The sequence below is a fragment of the Magallana gigas genome, chromosome 4 (assembly GCF_963853765.1).
Source record: "Magallana gigas chromosome 4, xbMagGiga1.1, whole genome shotgun sequence".
Classification (NCBI taxonomy): Eukaryota; Metazoa; Mollusca; class Bivalvia; order Ostreida; family Ostreidae; genus Magallana; species Magallana gigas.
In genome coordinates, this window is record NC_088856.1 from 14,455,458 (window position 1) to 14,476,584 (window position 21,127).

The 21,127-nt window shown below is 34.3% G+C and overlaps 1 protein-coding gene across 3 annotated transcripts in view; it reads left to right on the forward strand.

Moving 5' to 3' along the window:
* The window catches only part of LOC105333235 (A disintegrin and metalloproteinase with thrombospondin motifs 9), a 76,657-nt gene that overhangs the window by 21,071 nt on the left and 34,459 nt on the right, over positions 1-21,127 (forward strand). For all 3 annotated transcript variants that reach the window (XR_900916.4, XM_011436110.4, XM_011436111.4), the window contains 5 exons: positions 804-1,117; positions 2,281-2,364; positions 9,926-10,050; positions 18,100-18,140; positions 20,568-20,673. Coding sequence is in view for 2 of the 3 variants with exons in the window: in XM_011436110.4 (XP_011434412.3) it covers positions 804-1,117; positions 2,281-2,364; positions 9,926-10,050; positions 18,100-18,140; positions 20,568-20,673 (670 nt within the window). In the remaining variant the exon portion in view is untranslated. The remainder of the gene's footprint in view (positions 1-803; positions 1,118-2,280; positions 2,365-9,925; positions 10,051-18,099; positions 18,141-20,567; positions 20,674-21,127) is intronic.

Consider the following 21,127-nt stretch of genomic DNA (forward strand, 5'->3'; position numbering starts at 1 on the left):
ATTTAATAGTCAACTGTCCATTCTTCAGCAAGGAGGGTTATCTGGTTGAAAGGCAATATGAAAATAGTAAAATTCAAAATTTTAATGGAAAAGGAATTCTGATCTTGGTTATGATAGCAAAAATAAATGAGATTGGTGTAAGTTTCTTCAGAATATAAAGGTGTAAAAAATTTAGTTGTCTTTTTTCTCAAATTTTAGTGAAAGCTGTCATTATGGATAGCTGTTCACTAAATATCTGTCATTTAATGGTTAATAAACTTTGAAGGCAAGTGTGTGTATTATGTTTCATTCAGATACGTTTTGGTATTTCATAAAAGAAAAGACATTTTATAACTTGTCGACAACAAGCAAATCAACACCTGGCAAGATTGAATGAAAAATTTTCTGCTTTGAATATCCCCCTTTATCCTTAAGTTGCTTGTCATTTATTATAAGCAAAAAAGTGAAAGGAAACGTAATATGTGACCTCATTATATTTGACCTAGTTTTTCTGTCAATGAGTCATTGAAGTCTAGTATTTATATGTTTGTGATAGTCATTCCATTTAAATCTATATTTTTTAAAGGATTTTTAAAGCTGACTATTTTTCTGCTTCAATGAACATTTCAATGAGAAGTATGACAGGGTGCAATTTGTTTCAAGTTACAACCACCTGCATTTGTTTTAATCTTCTGACAAGCAGACTCTTACACAATAAAGTTCTTTCATCGTTTACTACATATATCTTTGTAAAATATTAAATTATGAGTGTATGCTGAGATAGTATATTATTTTTTTTAATTTTGTTTCTTTTCTTTTTCCAGAAAATTATAAACACACTAGGAGGAAAGATGGATTCAACCTTAGGAATAACATAGATATCAATTCTTCATTAAATTCCCAAAGTGCACAAACTGTTGTAAATAGTTTACCTGTAAATAAATCATTAAAGTCATCGTCGTTTTCATCTTCATCATCACCATCATTCCAATCCTCAAAATCATCACAACACCATCATCGTCAAAAGCGTTCAACGTCATATAAACGCAATGTGGAAGTTATGGTCGCTGCAGACAACAAGATGTTAAAATACCATGGAAACGACCTTGAAAGATACATCTTAACCCTGATGTCAATAGTAAGTATGGCCAAAAAATTTTGCAATGTTGTTTGAAAGCAGCTTGCTAACATTTTTCTTGTTAGAAGGGTAAGAGGTTTAATTAACAAAAGTTCTTAACACAGCTATATATCAAGAATTAAACTGATGTGATGTTGCTTGATGGGTGTAGTCTTGAGTTAATGGATGAATAATGTTGTCTTCAACCATCCTACTTTGTAGAATTTAATAAGTGCAATTTCTGACCAAGTTAATAAACTGATTTCTGTGCAAAATTGTACCATAGTATTATAGAGAAGACGTAGGGTCCATTCATTGAGATAGAGTACAAGGTATGTGACATACCTCCATGGAAAAAGAGGACCAAGGTGCTAAAAAACACACCTGGAAGATGAATGTGACTCTCTATTCTCATCTTGTGCCCACAAAAGGAGATAAAAGACACTCTGTGTCTTGTTTAGGATATTAATTTTTTACCACAGTGTACCACGGAAAGGATGGATGGTTCAGTCAAAAGGGGAAAGGGGGTGGGGACAAATAGGAGGTTTACGATGACTCCTGTTTAGCCTAAAATCAAGTAACCTCATTTCAGACCAAACATATAGGCCTTAGAATGTGCTAAAAACCATGCTCTTGCATGTTTTAATGCATTTTGTAGCTCAGAGATAATTGTGGAAAATTTTATACAGAATATATACATGTATATGCCTTTAGGGATTTTATAGAAAGTGTTCCTATTCTTGACACTTTTCATCAATTGCACACCCAGGTTTTAATTACAGAACAACTACAATTATGCAATGGTAAAGACTAGTCTGGAGAGTGGAGTATTTAATTATATGATTAAAATACAATTTGTCTAATGAAGTGATTCATGAAATACTGCAACTGCCCTGAAAGGGTGGGATAGAATGCTTGGCAGGTTAAAGGGGTTGCAGACAGGTGTACAGACAGTATGAAATCACCATGTCTTACATGGGAGACAGGGGGATGTTGACAATAGGGGCCAAAAGCCAAAGGAAATAAATTATTATTACATGTTCTGAAGAAATGCCAGGGCATGAAATAAGTCCCCTTTTGCCTGCCTAGATCTGCTGTTTCACAACATGCATATATTCATAGAAACTTGTGTTTTGTAATTTTTAAATATAGATGTTGACAACTTTATGATTTTTTCTCTGTAGGTTGCCAGTATATACAGAGATGCCTCAATAAGCAATTTCATCAATATTGTGGTAGTGAAAATCGCAGTCTTCCGATCAGAACAGGTAAGTGAAGTGGTCATCACCCCACACTCTGGTGTGGATCAAGGCCTCCAGACAGGCAGTCAATTCTACAGGGATGATACAATTTATCTACAGTGTAGTGTGTTATTATTTTAATCCTTCATGCTCCATATTATATATCACATTGTGCAAATGTTGCCACCCAAACGAGCTGTCTGCTTAGGATCAGGTTATAGGAAGAAGGAGGTAAATGAAGATAATTTCTGAAAATACATCTTGATAATCTAGCTCTGATCTGAATCTTGTCGGAGTTTAGTGGGTCATTGGGCTGAGGCCAGGCTATGGCAGCAATAATGTATACATGTTCTTAACATTCACAGCTAAATAAATAGCAGATTAACTTTTCTGAAGAAGAAGAAGAAGAAGAAAAAAACTTTTCAATAGAAACAGGGGAAATAGTACCGGTAATTCTTCTGTCTGTTTTCAGAGAAAGGATTCCATTGTTAAGAATCCCAGTAATACTCTCTTTGCAGTGATTTTTAAGGTTTGATTATGAGTTAAAAAAATTTTAAGTCGTAGTTGAGGAGTGAACTTTTTTCACCTACAACACAGTATGACAAGAGCTGATAAAATTACTAAATAAAATCATCATTTATTTGTCCAAAGCTATTAAAAATTCCTCACCGTCTTAATAAAGAATTTAAACAGACAGTTTCCCAGAATAGAATCTTGATTACTCGGAAGTTAGTCTATAATCCTCGGACCCACATGTATGATTTTTCCGTACATCTAGTGTTTCTTCTGTACATCCAATCACGGACCCATTCAGGTGTGTTGTTGCACCTGGGTGGTATCCAGTAATCCCACTCACACGGTGACCTTTGGTCATCTCTTGGTAGAAGCGTTACTCAACAACTCTATAAGCTTATCTGCAGGAGGGGTTTATATTTTAAAGCAAAAAATACACTACGTGGTCAATTAATAAAGCATTAAATAATAAATGTGCTTTTTTTCATGAGATGTGAAAACTGTCTGGAAAACTACCATATTAAACTTCATTTATAAGCTGTATACGTGTACCATCTCAAAAATGTAAGGTAGTCATGTAATTTGTTCAGTGGTTTAAGATTTTGGAGTGGATTTTGTTAAGTACACAAAGCGATTTTGTAGTGGCATTGTACAGAACAGTGTCTTGACACTTGTTTTCAGCACTTGCAGTTGTATTACTCGTCTTAATGCATTGTAATTTCCTTTGAGGGGATTTTTGAAACCACCAAATCAAGTGCTTTATCTGTTGGTGTGAAAAAACTGACCTCATAACACCCCTGAAGCACAAGAAATATTTTGCAGCTTTAGCAGGATTAGCTATTTGGTGAATTACCTACATGTACATGTCCTATTAGTTCCCAGTGAAAGGCTTGTTTTCTATATGAGGACAGTTTTATGGTTCTTGGACTAAGAAAGGAATGATCTATGTAAGTCTGTGTGGTCCAGAGGTTTCTGGGCCTTTTGATCTTTTCACTGTGGTTACATACCCCAACAATGCTAGGGATGGTTATTAGCTATATATAAGGTACAACACAGTACTGTGCCCATTTAACAATGAAAAATGATGACAATTTTTCTCATAGCTAGTGGTAAGTTTAGTACATATGAGCATAAATAACGCTTTTGTATTAAAAAAAAAAAAGGAGATTGCGATAAGACTCAAGTATAGGTCATGATGCGTAATAATAATACATACCTAATAGAAAATTAGTTGAGGCATTTAGAAATAAGTATTTTATTGTTATACAACAAAAGTGATTTGTTTGTGGTCAAAGTTGAATTATGAACAAATCATTTAACACATCCTTCTCAAGAAATTTGATTTATTTAAACAATGCCTAAGTATGATGACTAAAATATAATTTAAATATCAAACAGCAATATCCCCCTGGGAATTTTTTTATCCCAGACATATACTATTGTACAATTCACATACATAAACAAATAAAACAATGTTACAAGCTGTCAAATTATTGCCTTCAGATCAGGTGTAAGTAATTCATGAATGGAATGCAGGTTACCTACCTGTTTATGAACAATAAATTAAAAACCTTTCACATAGGTATTATAGGGCGTTTCAAGTAGGCCAACAGCTTTATTGATTTTGATAACTGTAGAAATGCTGGTCTTTTGTTTTGGTCCATTTGTGGTGTATAAAGGGTAACATTCAGCCCAGATTTGAAATCTAATGGGCGGTGGTAATGTAAGAGGTACAAAGCTGCTAACATTAATGAATGACCTCTTGGGAAATGGATATTTTCTTAGAGGGGAAAAATATTTGCTGACGAAGTTAAAAGAGACAAAATTTCATAAGATCAATAGAGTTTTGAAATATTTTCATGCAATGTGTATTGTATAGAATGTAAACCCCCTTTCCAAAATTATTGCAGATCAGCTGAAATTTTTCTTTCAAAAATGTTTTTATGAGTAAAAATGTTCAGAAAAGTTGTACCAACATTTAAGTTTGTAACATTGCCCATGCAATGAATATAATAAAGGACACCAATATGGTTAAGTCTGACACACAGGATAGTCCAAAATACTTTTGACTAGACATACAAACTCCTTGAAGTGAACAGAAACTTAATCAACAGTGATGGTGATCATGCTATTACTTGAACAAAAAGACCTTGCGGAGAAGAAAAAAAATCTTGCAGGAGACACCTGATTTTATGAATCATTTTGATCACAGGGAGTTGTTTGACTGAAGTTTAGAAAAAATGCGAAGGTTGTCTTGATCTGTTGTTCTTTGCTAATCCTACCATACCATTGATTTCTCCAGTAGCGAGTTATATAATACACTTGCTTGTAGACTAGGGGTCAACTTAAAGAGTCTTCCATTGCACAGATTGCATTGCAGGTATAAAGCTTGGGACTGATTTAGTGGATTATCAGGACTTAGATCATTGTAAAATCAAAAGCATTTGTTATTACTGAAACACCTGAACATTTTTCTTCAGAAACCACCTCTCAAGCTTCTTGGATCAGGGATCATAGACTTCACTTTAAATTTAGCAAAAAAAAGAACAGTTTAAGAATGTGGACATTGTATGAAAGTGAGAAGCAGGCATCTGGGGAAGATTGACGTGACTGTTGGCCCATATGTCTCCCGACTCAGACAAATAAAAAGGATGTCGTTACCAGCTATCAACAGGTGTCAGTGATAGGTTAAGGCACACTAAGCCCTCGCTGACTGATGCTGGGATATTAGCTTCAGAGTTGTTACCTTTATCTAGTCAATTTACCTGTCCTTTTAACTTTCAGTGGTCAATTTACCTGTAGTTTCCTGCAAAAAGGGATCAATTGGTGCTATCCTGCTGCTGTAGGAAGTGTTGAATATCAGCTTTTTATCTCTCAGAGGGTGTTGAGTTTGTACAATATTTGTGACTATTGTCAGTAGAAGGTTCTGAGGTGATGTCATTTCCTTTAATGATTGACGTTTGTTGTTAAAAACCACCTTGTCTCTTTGGAACCTGGGTGAATGGGGCAGAAAATATTAGATTTCTTGTGTAACCTTACCTTTTGTATGACATCTCACAGTTCAACAAGATTAAACTAAATTTCGTGGCTGGTGGTTTGGTACCTTAATAAAAATGGTTTTACAAGAGTCTCATGAGCCAGAGATGCAACTGAACTACACGAATTTTACTTGCCGATCCTGAAGTTTGGTGTATTTGAGATATTATCTGTCAGACAGAAATTTATAGTTTAATATGAATGTAACATATAGAGTCTTGTTTTAAATCGGTGAAACTTAAAGATTTGAGTGTAGTTGAAAAACCCTAGATTATATTGCAGTGTTTTGTCAATATATGAACTATTCATTAATTCTGTAAGTATTTTGCTCCCATGAAGAATCGATGGGGGGCTGGAGCTATCACATTTTTTTTGTGTTTGTTTCTTAGAATATCAATCTGCTTTGCACTTGTTTTGATGGATGTGGTACAGTTTTATGCGAGTTGGAAAGTGTATAGATTTGTGTTTTATCTTAAACTGTTAAAAGATTGGGGTTTTTTTTGTCTCTCTGCTCTCTCAGGAAGACTTTGTGCATATATCAATTGTTTTCATTTTGGCTGACAGTGGATGAAAGAACTACAAGATTTTAAAAGGGCCAAAAAGTGTTTCTATCCTTAGGAATCATTAATATCCTTTAGCATGCAGTTTGTTTGAATTTAATGTTAAGGTATTATCTTACAGGTCAACTGAAGACTAAATATGAATGAATCATGAATAAAACCCTTATATATATATATATTTATTTATATAAAGCATTGACAGTTACCTCTTTGTGAAGCATGGTTACCTGAGTAAAGAAAAAAAAGATGAAACATGAATGTGTGAAGTCTGTAGGGATTATCATAATTATTTCAAAACACAAGTTGTAATGGTGCTTAGACATGCTAACAACAGAGAAAGTTACCTTTCCCCATGGTACCAGGGCACTCCAGATAGCGATAGCATCACAGCCAGGGTCACTTGTGAGTTTGATGTAATACCCATTTACTGTTGTAATCTTAAGATGCCCTTTTTATCTGTTCATTCATCATTTCAAGCTTCCCAGGTGAAGAATATACCTTGCTATATATTTTGTTATTGAGGATTTGAATTTCATATTCAATTTGCTGGAGGTTGAAATTGGAGTCCAATTAAAGTGGCTCCAAACAAAAGAATTTTGTCCGCACTGAATTTTCAGGGTGATAAGAATGTTTGATATTGGATGTATAAATAAATTGGAAACTACTTATTTTTCCCCGTAAACACCAACAATGCAAATCAACTCCAAAATTTACGCCAGAAAAGAGAAGGGCAGCGTGAAGATGAAAGACGCAAGAGTTTTTTGGGGGGTTTAATTTATGGGGGTGAAAATCCGATAGAATACCGAGAAGCTTAAAAAAATATCTTGTAACCTTTAGTATTGTTTTGTGAATGAATCGAGTCGAACAGGTCAAAAATCAGTCTAGCAACACGCAATAGGTGCGTAGAAGAAGCAGGTTAACGGCCGATTACAGAGAGCATGTATATGCTTTATCAAGGATCAAAACTCCATAATAATAAACACCTTAATGCTTTTATAAAAAAAACCCATATATTATACATTAGGTAAGGAAATTGACATTGATAAAAGTTCTTGTGATTAATTAACCTTATGAATTTTAAATACCCCAAATTGTTGTTTATGATTATAAACCATCGTTTTACTGTTTTAATTAAACTGACTTTTACTTTAGGAAATGCATAGTACAGTGAAGGGTTACTCTGTATAAACTCGGAATCCAACGTCCTTCAAACAACGCAAAATAATTACCTTAACAAAAAATTCTACACAGATCCCAAGTCTTTGGCGATATTAAGACTCTTTTTGTTTAACTGGATATTAAGTACTTGTTATTAGATTCTGTAGATTTTTATGGCATTAGGGATGATAAAAGCACTTGAGTGTGATTAGGTTTGGTGATACTGCTGTTTGAGGTCCATTTATATCTGGTGAGTGGAATCAATAATCGATTAACCCCCCCTTAATCTCATGTCAAGAAAATCCACTTAAGCTCATCCAAATTTTGTCACCTTTCGTTGTTGACCAACCACTCACAGAGTCAGTTATTTTTACTTGGTTATCAGGTAATATAATTTGGAGGTGATTAGGCTAAAGAAAAATTCCTAATGAAAAACCCTAGCTTTGTTAAACAGTAAGGAGTTTTCTTTTGAAAAGTAGGTAGAGTCTTAAATTAAGAATATATAAAATTCATATTTTTAAAAATCTTTCAAACTCATTGCCATGGATGAATTTGACTCTCAGACGGAGATCACCTTTGGTTTATACATATACATACCAATCCTTGACCAGGTCACGACCTTTCAAGGTACCACAGGATTGTCCTGAACAGTCTAGAGACCATTGTGTCCTTTATGCAGGCTTTGGTAGCACTTGCTGCTCTGTGCCTTAGGACTCTAGGGGTGGATGCAGATTAAAGGTTGACCCATAAAAACCAAACCTAGTACCTGGCTTTGGTAGCACTTGCTGCTCTGTGCCTTAGGACTCTAGGGGTGGATGCAGATTAAAGGTTGACCCATAAAAACCAAACCTAGTACCTGGCACAGGCAGACATCATTAAGTACTAAGTATTCAACAGAACGTGGAGTTTTACCCGCTTCAGGATCTTTTTTTTTTCATTTTTATTTTTTTGTTGGGACGTCCATCCTTAATCCTCTCCAGCTGCTCTACTAATGTTTGTATTTATGGTTTATTTTTTGGTTTATGTTCTTAAATTAGGAGACCTGTATGGTCTATAAAATGCTACCTGCCCATGCTTTGCTTTTTAGATGACGTATCAAGTGGAATTATTTCAAGTACATATAATTTTAATGTTTCTAATGTTGGTTAACTTATAAGAGTGAAAGTGGTCTATAAACTGCAAATTGTTCACAAACTTTGCATATGAATTCATTAATAATTGCTTTGAAATCATACATGGGCAAATGCTGCAAAGTTTTAGTATCTTTGGCTTTACAAATTTTTTTTAAAGTAACCTTAATCTAAAATTTTGAAATTATTACAAAACATTTAAATTACAAAGAGCTATTTGCCATTTTAACATGGAGAAATGGAGAAAGGGTTACCAGGCTGTAAAATTCTGCATCATGATGATATATCACAACTAAAGCATTTGTTTGATGTGCATATTTTACAGTCATGCCTCGTCATTAGCTAGATTGCTTAGTGTCTGGAAGACCCTCACCTACCATCAATACAAACATTTTCCCAGCATTCCTCTGGTTCATGTAGATTACGGAAGAAAAAGACATGCCTTGCATGATGATAATGAGAATGAAAGTAAATGCAGTCACTGCAAGCCCATCGATATGATGTAAACAACAACAATAGTTGTTTTAGCATGCTGAGTCAGCAAACAACTGCAACAACATTGCACCACCCAAGAAAAACCACAACATGACCAATTTTTCCCTACTCCTCCCCTTTTTTCAGCAGTTTCAGAAGTATTGACTCTTGATATACCAGAAGTATTTACGTGAATAAAACCACAACTGTGAGATTGTGATCTTGATCTTGGTGGAGAGTTTTCACAATTTCAAAATATTTTTTAAGGGAATAGATTGACGCTGATGATAGGTTTTAAGTTTGAGATGGTTTATTTGACTTTTTAAAGTGACAGCTAAATTGTTGACGCTCCCTGATTTTTGTCATTTGTGATGACGAAAATATCTATAGTTTATTGTCCAATCAATCATATTTATTGAAGCTGCTTTGGTTCTGAATATAAAATTATAGGCCACACGTGTACCTAGATATTTTAAATAGGTTATGGAAGTACTCTTTTTATATAAAATCATATGGTTTATGATCAAATGAACATTGACTGACATACAACATGACATTGGTAGATAATTTTAGTGAAGAAAATGTGGATAAAGTTTATTTTTGACACCAAAATTCGCCTTATCTTGTAGCTATCAGATTTTTAATGTTTATATTACTTGATCTATTAGATCTTTTGCAATTGTTGTTGACACAGTTTTCTTTTATTCTTTTGAAAAGGATGGACCACGCGTAACATCCAATTCGGCTGAGTCTCTCAAAGATTTCTGCACCTGGCAGTATGTTACCAACCCCACAGACGATAATGACCCCGACCACTATGACACGGCTGTTCTCTTAACAAGGTAAAGGGTCAGAACAATATACTATGCCAAATAGTACTATGCTGTATTACTTGCCAAAGTTGGTGTAGCTATGTTGCAGCCTGATTTCTGTTCAAGTGCATAAAAAACATATAGAACATGTTATTCACTATAAAGATAGTTAGTACAGACATGTACATCTTCTACATGTGCAGGACCAGCAGTACTATCTTTGCAATGTTAATAGTTATAATCCTGATACTGTGGATTCCTAATTAAACATGAGGAATTAATATCTGCAAGAAGCAACCCTCGCAGATTTTAAAATCTTGCTTTAATTTTCAGACAGTTTTGAACTATAAAAATTATTACAAAAAAATGGGGCTCGCGATTTTATATTCCAGCGAATTGATACAAAACAGTAGAATCATGGAAATAAGTACTCATGTAAAATAAGGAATTTACAGTAAACTGCAATATCAATGATATCAAATTCATTGTAATTTGCTCAGTCACCATTTGGCTTTGGGGGTAACAAGCACATTCATAAAGTTGTAACAAAAACTCATTGAAAATTAATATGGAAGTTCATGTACTAGAATGTGAATTATTTAATGAAAGATTATTAACATTCCTAAGAAGAGCATTATAGATGTTGGATGCTTTGCTCTCCTGTCAACTCACCTGTTCAGACATTGTACAATTGGCAAACTCTCCTTTGAGAACAGTGCCTCTGTTATGTAGCGCTGCAGAATTATTAAAGAAAATACAAGAGGCCGCATTGTATTCATTGTAAATATCAACCCTAAATGAGTTTATCTCCATGAACTTCAAACCATGTCAAATTAAGATTCCTGTAGAAAAATGTATCCGTTAATCTGTTTAACAGACAGATAGAAATCTGCAGGGATATGGCCCCTCTGTATTTTTTTAATTACATTGTAGAATGGGATCAGAGATTTTGTTCTTTGAGTTGGTCTGCTCCCAACTGCATCAAAGAAAGTGATAAAGACAAGTAAACTCGGTGTGTGCTTTCTGCCCCGGATTAGCAGTTGAATTCCATACTGATCAAGACATTTTTTTCCAAACTCTCCATCATAAAAAAACAAATCAAACCTGCTTTTCTTGTGTAAACCTCCTTTGAATTTTGGCTATAACCAGTTTAAATAATGTAGAAAAATTCCTGTCAAATTCTTTGTTTTATTTTTTAAATGAGGGTAGACAGGTGGTCATGTACTGAAGCTTAATCCTAGGCAACTGGTTCATGGGACTAGACAACTCAACCCAGATTATCTAATTAAGAATCCATTTAGTATTTTTGAGGATGCAAATCTTACCTTCTCTGATCTTTTAAAGATAAAGATTGATGCAGTCGGGTTAGGTAAAAATTGTACTGATACTTGGTTAGGTTGCAAAGTGTTAAAAAGCAACCTTGCTCTGTGAAGTAATTTTGAACAGGCTAAGATACATTTGTAATCGAAAAAGTGTTTTGAAATATAGGTTATTCATAATTAGGATGTTGTACTCACTTGAATCTTCTTTGTTTGCACATCAGAGTGCAACAAGTATCTCATGTGCCTTTTCTAAGGTTACTGGAAAAGCATGCTCTTTGCTGATATTTTGAGAGATTAATTAAAATGTGCCAACACCAAATCCAATCTGGCTCAAATTATGTAGAAAATGAAGTGCACTTCATTACCTGATGTAAAATGGCACCTTTGCCGAATTTCAAAGCTACAAGTTCATTAATCTATGAGTTGTGTAATCATTTCATCACATTGGAAAGGGATAGGGGAGTGTTTTCATTTTAGGAACAGGGAGGTATATTTGGACATCAATTAATTCTTATAGTAACAGAAGTGTGATAAGGTGCTATGCAGTTACTAGGGCCATAGCTTACCAGCAGAAGATTTATGAATTCCGAGTGCTTATATGATTGGCAACTTGCTACACTATGTACATCGAGTGTTCATATGATTGGAAAAATCACTTAGCATGCATTTACATGCACTATATGATGTGTACAAAGCCATCTCAATACTTTGAGTCATTTCGACATTAACATATAATGCTGAAGAATTTTCAAGCAAATAATTTTTTCAGGGGGTGGAGAGTTAATAGCATTGGCTTCTAGTTGCTCAGCACTGTTCTACTGTATGTATATTTAATCTATTGGTTGTATAAGCAATCTAAAACAGATCTATACGGTCAGATGCCTTTGCTAGAAGCTCAACAGGATGTTCTGTAAATCGGAGGAAAGGAAGTCGGTTTTCATAAATTAACCTCTAAAACAATACGCTGTTACTCTCTGGAGTTTTTATGACATTGAGGAGATCTTTGTAGTCTTGGCAAACAGGTGGTTGTTAAGATGTTGATTTAGCCACAGATAGTGGAGAAAGCTCATAGCACTCTTGCAAGAAGCAGGGGGAGCTGGTTTGGACAGAATTTCATGTTTGGAAGAAAAGATCTCTCTTCATTATTATTTTCATAGTTAAAGTTTGTTAAGGTTGAAAGTAAGTTGACTAGTTACAAAGGGATACTGAATATTGCACATCATACATGTAATATATCCATTTTGTATTTGTACTTCGACTTCAGTGTTACTTATAATGCATGTAGCTGCAGGTGTAGTGAACATCTTAAAATGATTGGTTGATCTATGAATACATCTCCTTACAAATGTTACAACTTGCTGGTGACTTACTTTGAACTAACGATGCAAAATACTGAGAGATGAACATGTAGCTTAAAGCATATTGTTAGCATTGTAATCTGTTGTGTATAGTTTGATGAAAAAAATTGATTTCTTAAGAGTGCATGCTTGATTATCTTAGCAAAACAGCAACAAGCTATAGGCTACAGTGGTCAATATCTGGGTGTCTGCAATGGGGTAGGAATGAGGGGGTCCTTTTACACCTGTTTAGTGAGGCTTAATCGGCCTGAATGGAGGCAGCACCCTGTAAGATATTGGGGTTACTATGACACAGTTCCTACTGGATGGGTACTTTGATTTTATTGCTTGATTTATTTCTCTATCTCCTCATGTAATTGAGCAGATATTAGGTGCAAGTTTATTTCCTTTAGCCTGCTAATGACACAATGCCAGTTTTATTTGTATCTAAATAACTGGAAGGAAAATTGGTTATAAATTTCTCCATTTCATTTACAGTATTTAAGGTTTAGCAGGCTTGTGCTAATTCAAAGGTCCAGCTGACAATTTGACCAATTATTACAATGGGTCAAACATAATGATCCAATCCTATGTAAATCAATTTTAGAGATTTTTTATTGCATTCTTAATGAGGTTTTATGCAAGATTATATCGACAAAAGAGTTAAGTTGGTGGTGAATTATTTTCATTCTATCATAAAACATTTATATTGAATGTGGTTTATATGAGTCAGCCTTAATACACATATGTATATATATTTCACCATTTCACCTCAGAATGACAAGAAAATCCTAAATACCGCTAAATAAGGCTTTTTTGATCTTCAAACAATTAAATATCAATAAAGAACATCATGATGAAAGTGAATCTATTATGTGTAGACATTTATTATCACTGTGGGTCATACATAATAAAACCGGATCTTGAGGTTGACATTTAACACTAAGGGTCACAAATTTGGTGATTTTGTTTAATACAATGTTTTGACATTAGTGGACTATATAGGGCCTAAATTTGTTTGCCCATTTACTGCTGTACTGTATGATAAGCTGCACATACTGGTGATAAATTATTTTAACACTATTCTGACATCTGCAGATAAAACATGAGAGATAAATTGAAGCAAAAGCACTGTTTGTTTTATTTGGTCCCATAAGTCTTCATATTGCAGTAGTATTATTTAGATTTATATATCCTAGTATTCATTCTGATAAAGATTATGATATGTACTGACGTTGACTAAATTTTCGATACTCTTTTTGCCTCAATTAACATTTTTATTACAATACCGTAATGTATCATTTATATGGTTGTTTCTTAAATTATATCACGGAAGGAAAGGTTATATGGAACTGGTGCTCGGTTAGAATGTTAAACTTACTACTACGTCTTATATTTGTGATAAGGTTTCACTTTCCGCCAATAACAAAACGTAAGAAATTGTAGGTTTATGTGTGGGCAATTTGAGGACAGTAAATTTAATTGGTAAACTAGGATGTAATTAAAGATGCTTCGAAGTGTGTCAGTGAACTTTTTATGTTGGAGTCTGAAAAGGAACATTTGCAAAGTAGTTGTGCGGTAAATCCCCATGAGAGGAAATTTCAGATAAATGGTGAATTTTGCAAGATAATCATCATCTTTGTCAACTTTAATCTCTAGATAAATGTTGAAGGATTAAAATTTTGTGATGTCAAGGATAATTATGTCTTAATGCATATGGATATATGCTTCTCAATGTATATCAGAAATGGGGGGTTTATGGTAATGGAAATTGTGAACGAAATTTGTAAGCAAGGACTGCCTGAACATACAATTCTTATAAGAGATCAACTGATATTTAGCAAAGGAATATATATAATGTTGACCCCTGATATACTTTTCCCAAATGCAAGGGAGATAAGTGACTCATCATTTTGCTGTTTTGTAAGTTTTGCATCAAGGGTTTGGTATTTGAGGTTTCTTTCTAAGCATGTAGTTTATCTTTCAAATTCTTTCATTTTTGAGCCCCTTCCAATCCTCAAATCTTTTTTCTAAGACGTTATGTTTTGGTTTAGATGGATTAACATATATTTGCATACCTCAAAAATTTGACAGCCCCTTAAACCTTATGATCCTGTGGAGTTCTGTGGTTACCTTGTGTTGCTCAGGTTGCTCTATAGATAGACAATGATCTCAGCATGAAAATTGTGACTCAATCGAGAACATTTACCAGAATTATGTTTGTATATATGTAGACCAGTTCCTAATTAACTAAAAAATTGTTTCAAACAACAAGAATTGACAACAGGTGCACTTTATATTAATAGAAAGGTGTGCAGTTTTTGATGATGATCATGAAATGCAAAATGGCAAAAGTTTTCAAGATGTTGCAATCATTTATAACTAATGCTCAAGATGTTTTTGCTCAAGAGGGGTATAAAAAGGTTATCTTTGTGTGGAAATCTAGTGTGAAAAGAGGCATATGATTGAGATATGAATATCGAGTGTCCATCTCTGGAATCCATCACCATGGCTTTTCTTCAGGATCTACTTTTTTAACAGTAAAAACTCGGCTGTTGCCCAATCGGTCACTCTCCTGTTAAAACATCCCCTCTTCTTCTGACGTAAAGTCTTGGCAACTAAAGTCAGACCAATGCATTGGGGGGCTACATGATGACAGATAGACCAAATACCTGACCCGAGCTACCACCATTAGGGAGTTTTAAGAATTGGCTCTAAGATTTTATTTTACATCATACCTCCATCATCAAGAGCAAAAAAACTTATAAAAGTCTTGTTGATTTTCACGCTTTGTGTGTTGGGTGAGTGATGTATTAGGAGGTTATAGTGCTCGTCATCTGGTCATTCACTTGGGCTTTATGTATAAATAATGATCAGCTGTGTTTTCATAAACATCTGGGGGTTGATTTTCTCTCAAGTTTGTCACGCAAAAATGTGGTTTCAAGATTTGTCACATACAAAGTTACAAGCCACAGAATATCCATGAAATACATCATTCAATCTTTGTTTACAAAAATACACTAGTAAAGTTTTGTATGTAAAGTTAATTACTATGTCTCTTGCAGTTGATCTAAGATTAAATTAGAATATAAAAAAAATTCACAGTGTTTAGTATTCTGTAGTAAAATCTTACAAGTCATGACAGCAAAAGTATGCTATAGATTTTATCAAAATTTTGAGTGTGAAACATAAACAGCCTAGAGAATAGCATTGTTCAGGGTTCTTGTTTACTTGTGATTGTGTTTTGTCACCTGGTTTCTTGAATTTGATGTTTTATGATAAATGGAAAGTTAAAATATTTCTCAGGAGTCATTGTTATGATAAGTCATTGGAACATGAGTGAATTGCATTGGTTGGTCTGACATTGGTTAAGATGATGTGGAAAAGATTATATATGAGGACATAACTTGTTTTTCTTTGCAGATATCAATGGTTTTTAGAAGTTATATGTTTGTATGCCATCTGATTGACATATATCTTACAGAAATGCAAATGCAGTCAAACCTTCTTGTTATCTTGAACTCTTTGGGGACTGTGAGAACATTTAGAACATTTAAGGTAAAAAGGTAAAAAAAAATCTAAAAGAAAAAGCTGTTGAGACTTCAAAATGACTTTGACATATCCATGGTATTTGAGATATTGGTGTACAAGAAACTGAAATTCATCTGTTTATTTTTGTTTTCCATGTCCAAATCAATGTAAGCATCAGTTTTCACTTAGTGTACATGTCCCTCACTTCATGAATTTGTACAGAGGGTTACACTCACTGTAAGCCCTTCCTGGTGACATCTGCTGCTACCAATTACATTGGATACAATAACATGGCTGCTGTTTGTTTTCCCATTTGAGAATGGTGTTGGTAGTGATGGAGGTTAATTAACCCTAGAGATTTATTAAAAGAAGATGGTGTGGAGAAAAGATAAATCCGATGGGCTAATCACATGACTACAGACAGGATTGGTGAGATTTATGGTCATAAATGTGTTCTTTCAAGAGCCAGCAAAGGACAATGTCCTGCCTTTCTTTAATTGCCAATGCAGCTGAACCATATCAATATCAGATTAAACTTAGCCTACATGTTTTTTGGATGAAGTAATGGCTATAAAAACAGAGGGGTCAATATTTCTGATGGAGAGTTACTTTGTATGCATTAGGATCTACAAGTTATCATGAAAACTCATCAGAGAGAAGTGAATGGACATAGTGCTAGCATTAAATAATTGTCTGGAACAATCTCTTGACTTTGCACAAGAAATCAAAAGCAACCAGAGCTTTTCTTCAGACTTGTTTCTGGCTTCAGCAGGGTGATCCTTTGCAGTAACCTTGATGGATGTCTTCTCAAAGGGTTCATCTTTTTTGCCGGCCATTGGCTTGGGCTGAGGGTAGCGCTCAGAGGACGTGGGTGGCATAGTGCCATGTGTGACTTGACTGGGTGATTAGAGTGATGGTCCAACACCTCTGTACGTCTGCCCTGACCACTGGTCATTCATCAGGGCCGAGGAGAAGACCAGTATACACTAACAGTGCATTCATCATGGGTCTAGGTCCCAGCTCTCTCCTGTTGTATTGTGTGTACAACTTGGGTTTAAAATAAAATTGCATACATACATTGCAACAAAAAAAATTGACTGTTGCTTCAAATTGGGGATGGTTCAGATAGGTTAATATATGTTTTAATATTCTTTGTATTGCTGTACCATTAAATCTGAGGTTTCCAAAGAGCTCAAATAAATCATCATCACCCCACTATGAAAAACTTCATAGACTCCTATGCAAGAAAAATACTTTTCTTAAAATATCTTCTGCTATTTTAGTAAATTCTTAATCCTTGCACAAACCGCAAAACATTAACAAAGTGCTCCTGAACTTAATCATATATGTTCAGGAAAAAGTTGTCATTTTACCTCAAAGGTTGATATGGCCTTTTGTGAATGGTGACATTATGTGTTATAGTACTACTATTATACACTTTTATAAAGTGACAGCTGTTGGAACTAGTGACAATTTTGCGCTGCTTTTTTTTTTTAGCTTTAATTGACTTTTAAAGATGATTTATTTCATGTGTTTTAGTACATGCAAATACACACCTGTATAAGCAGTGTAGCAGGAATTTAATCACAATGAAATATCAGTGAAAATCTTATTTATGAAAATGTGAGATGTGATTAATGTATATAATCTGATTTTTTTGTGTAAATAGTATTACAAAAATATGAAAAGCTGTCATGTAATTTCTAAAAACATTTTGGAGTATTGCATGATTAATGATTTCTAGTAATTCTAATGAATGCAGATTTTCTAATGGCAAGCACTAACTATTTTTTGTAAAAGGAAAATGATGCTGCCTACATAAATAATAGACAATAGATTTTTATTATGAACTTATAGAAAAATTAATATTTGCTTATTCTCTGTTTCAGACACGACATTTGCAGAGCCAGGAACAAATGTGACACACTAGGTGAGTGCAGGATTTTCTGTTTGTTAAAAGTAGAAACATCCAGTGTCCTAATCCATGTTCGGATGTACTTAAAAATCCCTTTATAATGTCAATTCAGTTTCAAACACATGGGACATTTCAACTTGTCAGAGCAGGCTGTCCCGTCTGAATGAAAACTCCATCAATTTTAGCATGAGTCTTCAATACTGTGAACCCTGTCCGGGGAATTTCTGTCTGTCTCACACCGTCACCTAACAACAGCTAGGTGTCCCAGGAATCAGAACTATTCTTGTACCACTGACTCACTTCCTTTCACACCTGGCTCCTTCAGAAATCTTAAATTTCATGATCTTTCTTTTTTTTCAAAAATTGCTTATGGTACGGATTTTGAGTATTTTTTTGCAATCCATTTGCAGATGATTTATCAGGTGCCAAAATTTTGTTAACAATATAAAAGGTGCAGATATTTTGTTTGACATTTTATTACGAAAAATCTTGAGTGAAAATTTCAATGTTGTCAATGTAAAGGGATAGAAATATGTCATTCAAATAAATGCAAGATTAAGGTTTATATTCAAAGCAGGGTCTAGACTGAGCTTGCTATAATCTCAAAATAGCTTTGTTCCTTATTTAATTACGTTAATTACAAGCAGTGAGATCTCCCCTAAAGACAAGAGCTGTAATGACTATGATGGATGATGGTGAAATCCAATGATCCATATTTCACAGCCTGATCATGTTAGGTCAAGTTAAGTTCACACTCAGGCCGCTATCATGCTAATTAATTACTGATAATTATGTCTGGACGAAGTAATGGGCTCTGTGATGTTGAAGAGATTCTTTAGACCTATGGGCTTTATTGGGATCTCTGAAATTAATGCACAGTTTGGAATGGGCTAGCTGGTAGAATAAATACTTTAAAAGATCAAGTTGGAGGCTTTTGTTTTTGTGAAATAATTAGTCGTTTTTTGGTTTGTTAAAGCTGGTTTTTGTAAGAAAGCTTTCTTTTCCAATATGATTGATACTACATTATTAGAATAGGTTAGTATGTGGGAGGTCATAATTGTAGATAAACTTAGCGGTAAGGCAAGAGGTAGCAATTAGTTACACCTTTACCCAGTGTCTACCTATCATTAGGACTAGATATTCTAGTTTACTGCTTTACTAGCCTTCATTAAATAGAAAAATATTGATATGTTTGTATAGCCAAGACCTTACTTTCAGTATGCATTTAATTGTTTCATCAACTCAGTATATGCTCAAATTTGTGTATGCCCAATATATGCTATTATTATTATCTGAAATGAGAAAATTCATCTAAAATTTTAAAATAACTTCACTTATTGAAATCAAAACTCAATCCGCAAAAGGTCAGTCCCTTACAAAGTTCCTAATCAGTGAAATCTGGGAACAGTGCTAATTGCTAGGTCCCTTTGATTTCTGCATGTTTCTAAAATTACATGCTGAAAAAAGAGGACAAATTACATGCAGAAAACAAAATTACCCCAGCATAACAAAGATACTGGCTCTTTGACACAGATTTGAAGTCACGTAGTTTAGTCATTATGTTATTGTCTGGGTCTGTCGGTGGGGCCCCAAGGCTGAGTTTGACCGTACAGATTGTGCAGCTGAGGGGACTGAATGTCAAGGTCGTCTCAGCTGTCTGGGAATGTAACCATCTTGGAACTTTAAGGCCGCCATATAAAAAAAGGTTTGGGAGATCCTGCAATATTATGAGGAGGGGATCTACAATATATACATCTTGTTAATGAATAAAATCAGTTACTGAAACTTCATCCTTGCTAGACCCTTTAAAGTTAACATATTTTTAGTTTTAGGAATTTTGAATTCTTTAACTGTGTGGTTTATATCTTGAAATTCTTCATATTATATATTCAGAAACAATTAAATTATAAGCTTAGACTATGGGAGATTCGAGTTCATTGATTTGACATTTTACAATGAATTTTAAAAAGAAATGATAAATTGCTATTAATCCCCTCATGTTGAGTCAGATTTATATTTAACCAGGCCTACCACAGTCTGATCTTTAGAAAGTTCATACTTTTACAGAAATTAGAATCCTCAGAAAACCTAATTTTTATTCCCTTGAGGGGAAAAATAAATTCCATGGGCTCTAGAGAGGAAATTAAGATGCCTAAAAAGTGAAGTCATGGCAGATTGTCGCAAAGAATAAGTGACGATCCCCTACAATTTTCACCATATCTGGTGAAACAGTAATTTAATGTCAGATTTTGTCAATTATGATAATATTATAAAAGTGTTTTTTTTCATAGAGCTTCCCCCAAAATTAATGATTGCTTATAAATTTCTTGCTAGCAACAGAGGTTAATGAACTGTAGCAGATTTCCACTGCACCAAGGTTTTGATACCAATACACCTTTTCTATAACACATCCCTGTTTTATGAACTTGGTTTATTTTGTAGGACTGGCAGAGCTGGGAACAATGTGTGATGCCAGAAGAAGTTGCTCCATCATCGAAGACAACGGAATCAGTGCTGCCTATACCATTGCTCATGAACTTGGACATGTGTAAGTTGGCCTGCATTGCTGTCTCCTCAACATTTCTTTTTTCACTGTTTGCACAGATTGTTCTAAAGAGAGTTGCCATGTGGCTGAATTGAGAGGACATCTTTTTGCCAAACTTTAGAACCTTAGCTAATCACCTGAATTTATCATTAATCAGACCACTTTGATATATATGACTGAAAACTCCACAAAACTGTGTAAGACTGAACAAGAAAGAAGTTGAAAATAAAATGTGCTTTTGTTTAAAAAATCATATACAGATAATAAAAAAAAACCCAAAAACCAAAACAATATTATGCCAATCAGTCAAACAGAAGGGCTGCACAGTTGTGCTAAATTGTGGACAGAGAGAGAACAGAAAAAACCCCAGGATCTTAATTGTAAATAATGCATGCTATACATAACTTACAAGCGTAAAAAACATAACACATAAGATAGATGTGATTCATTATGGATT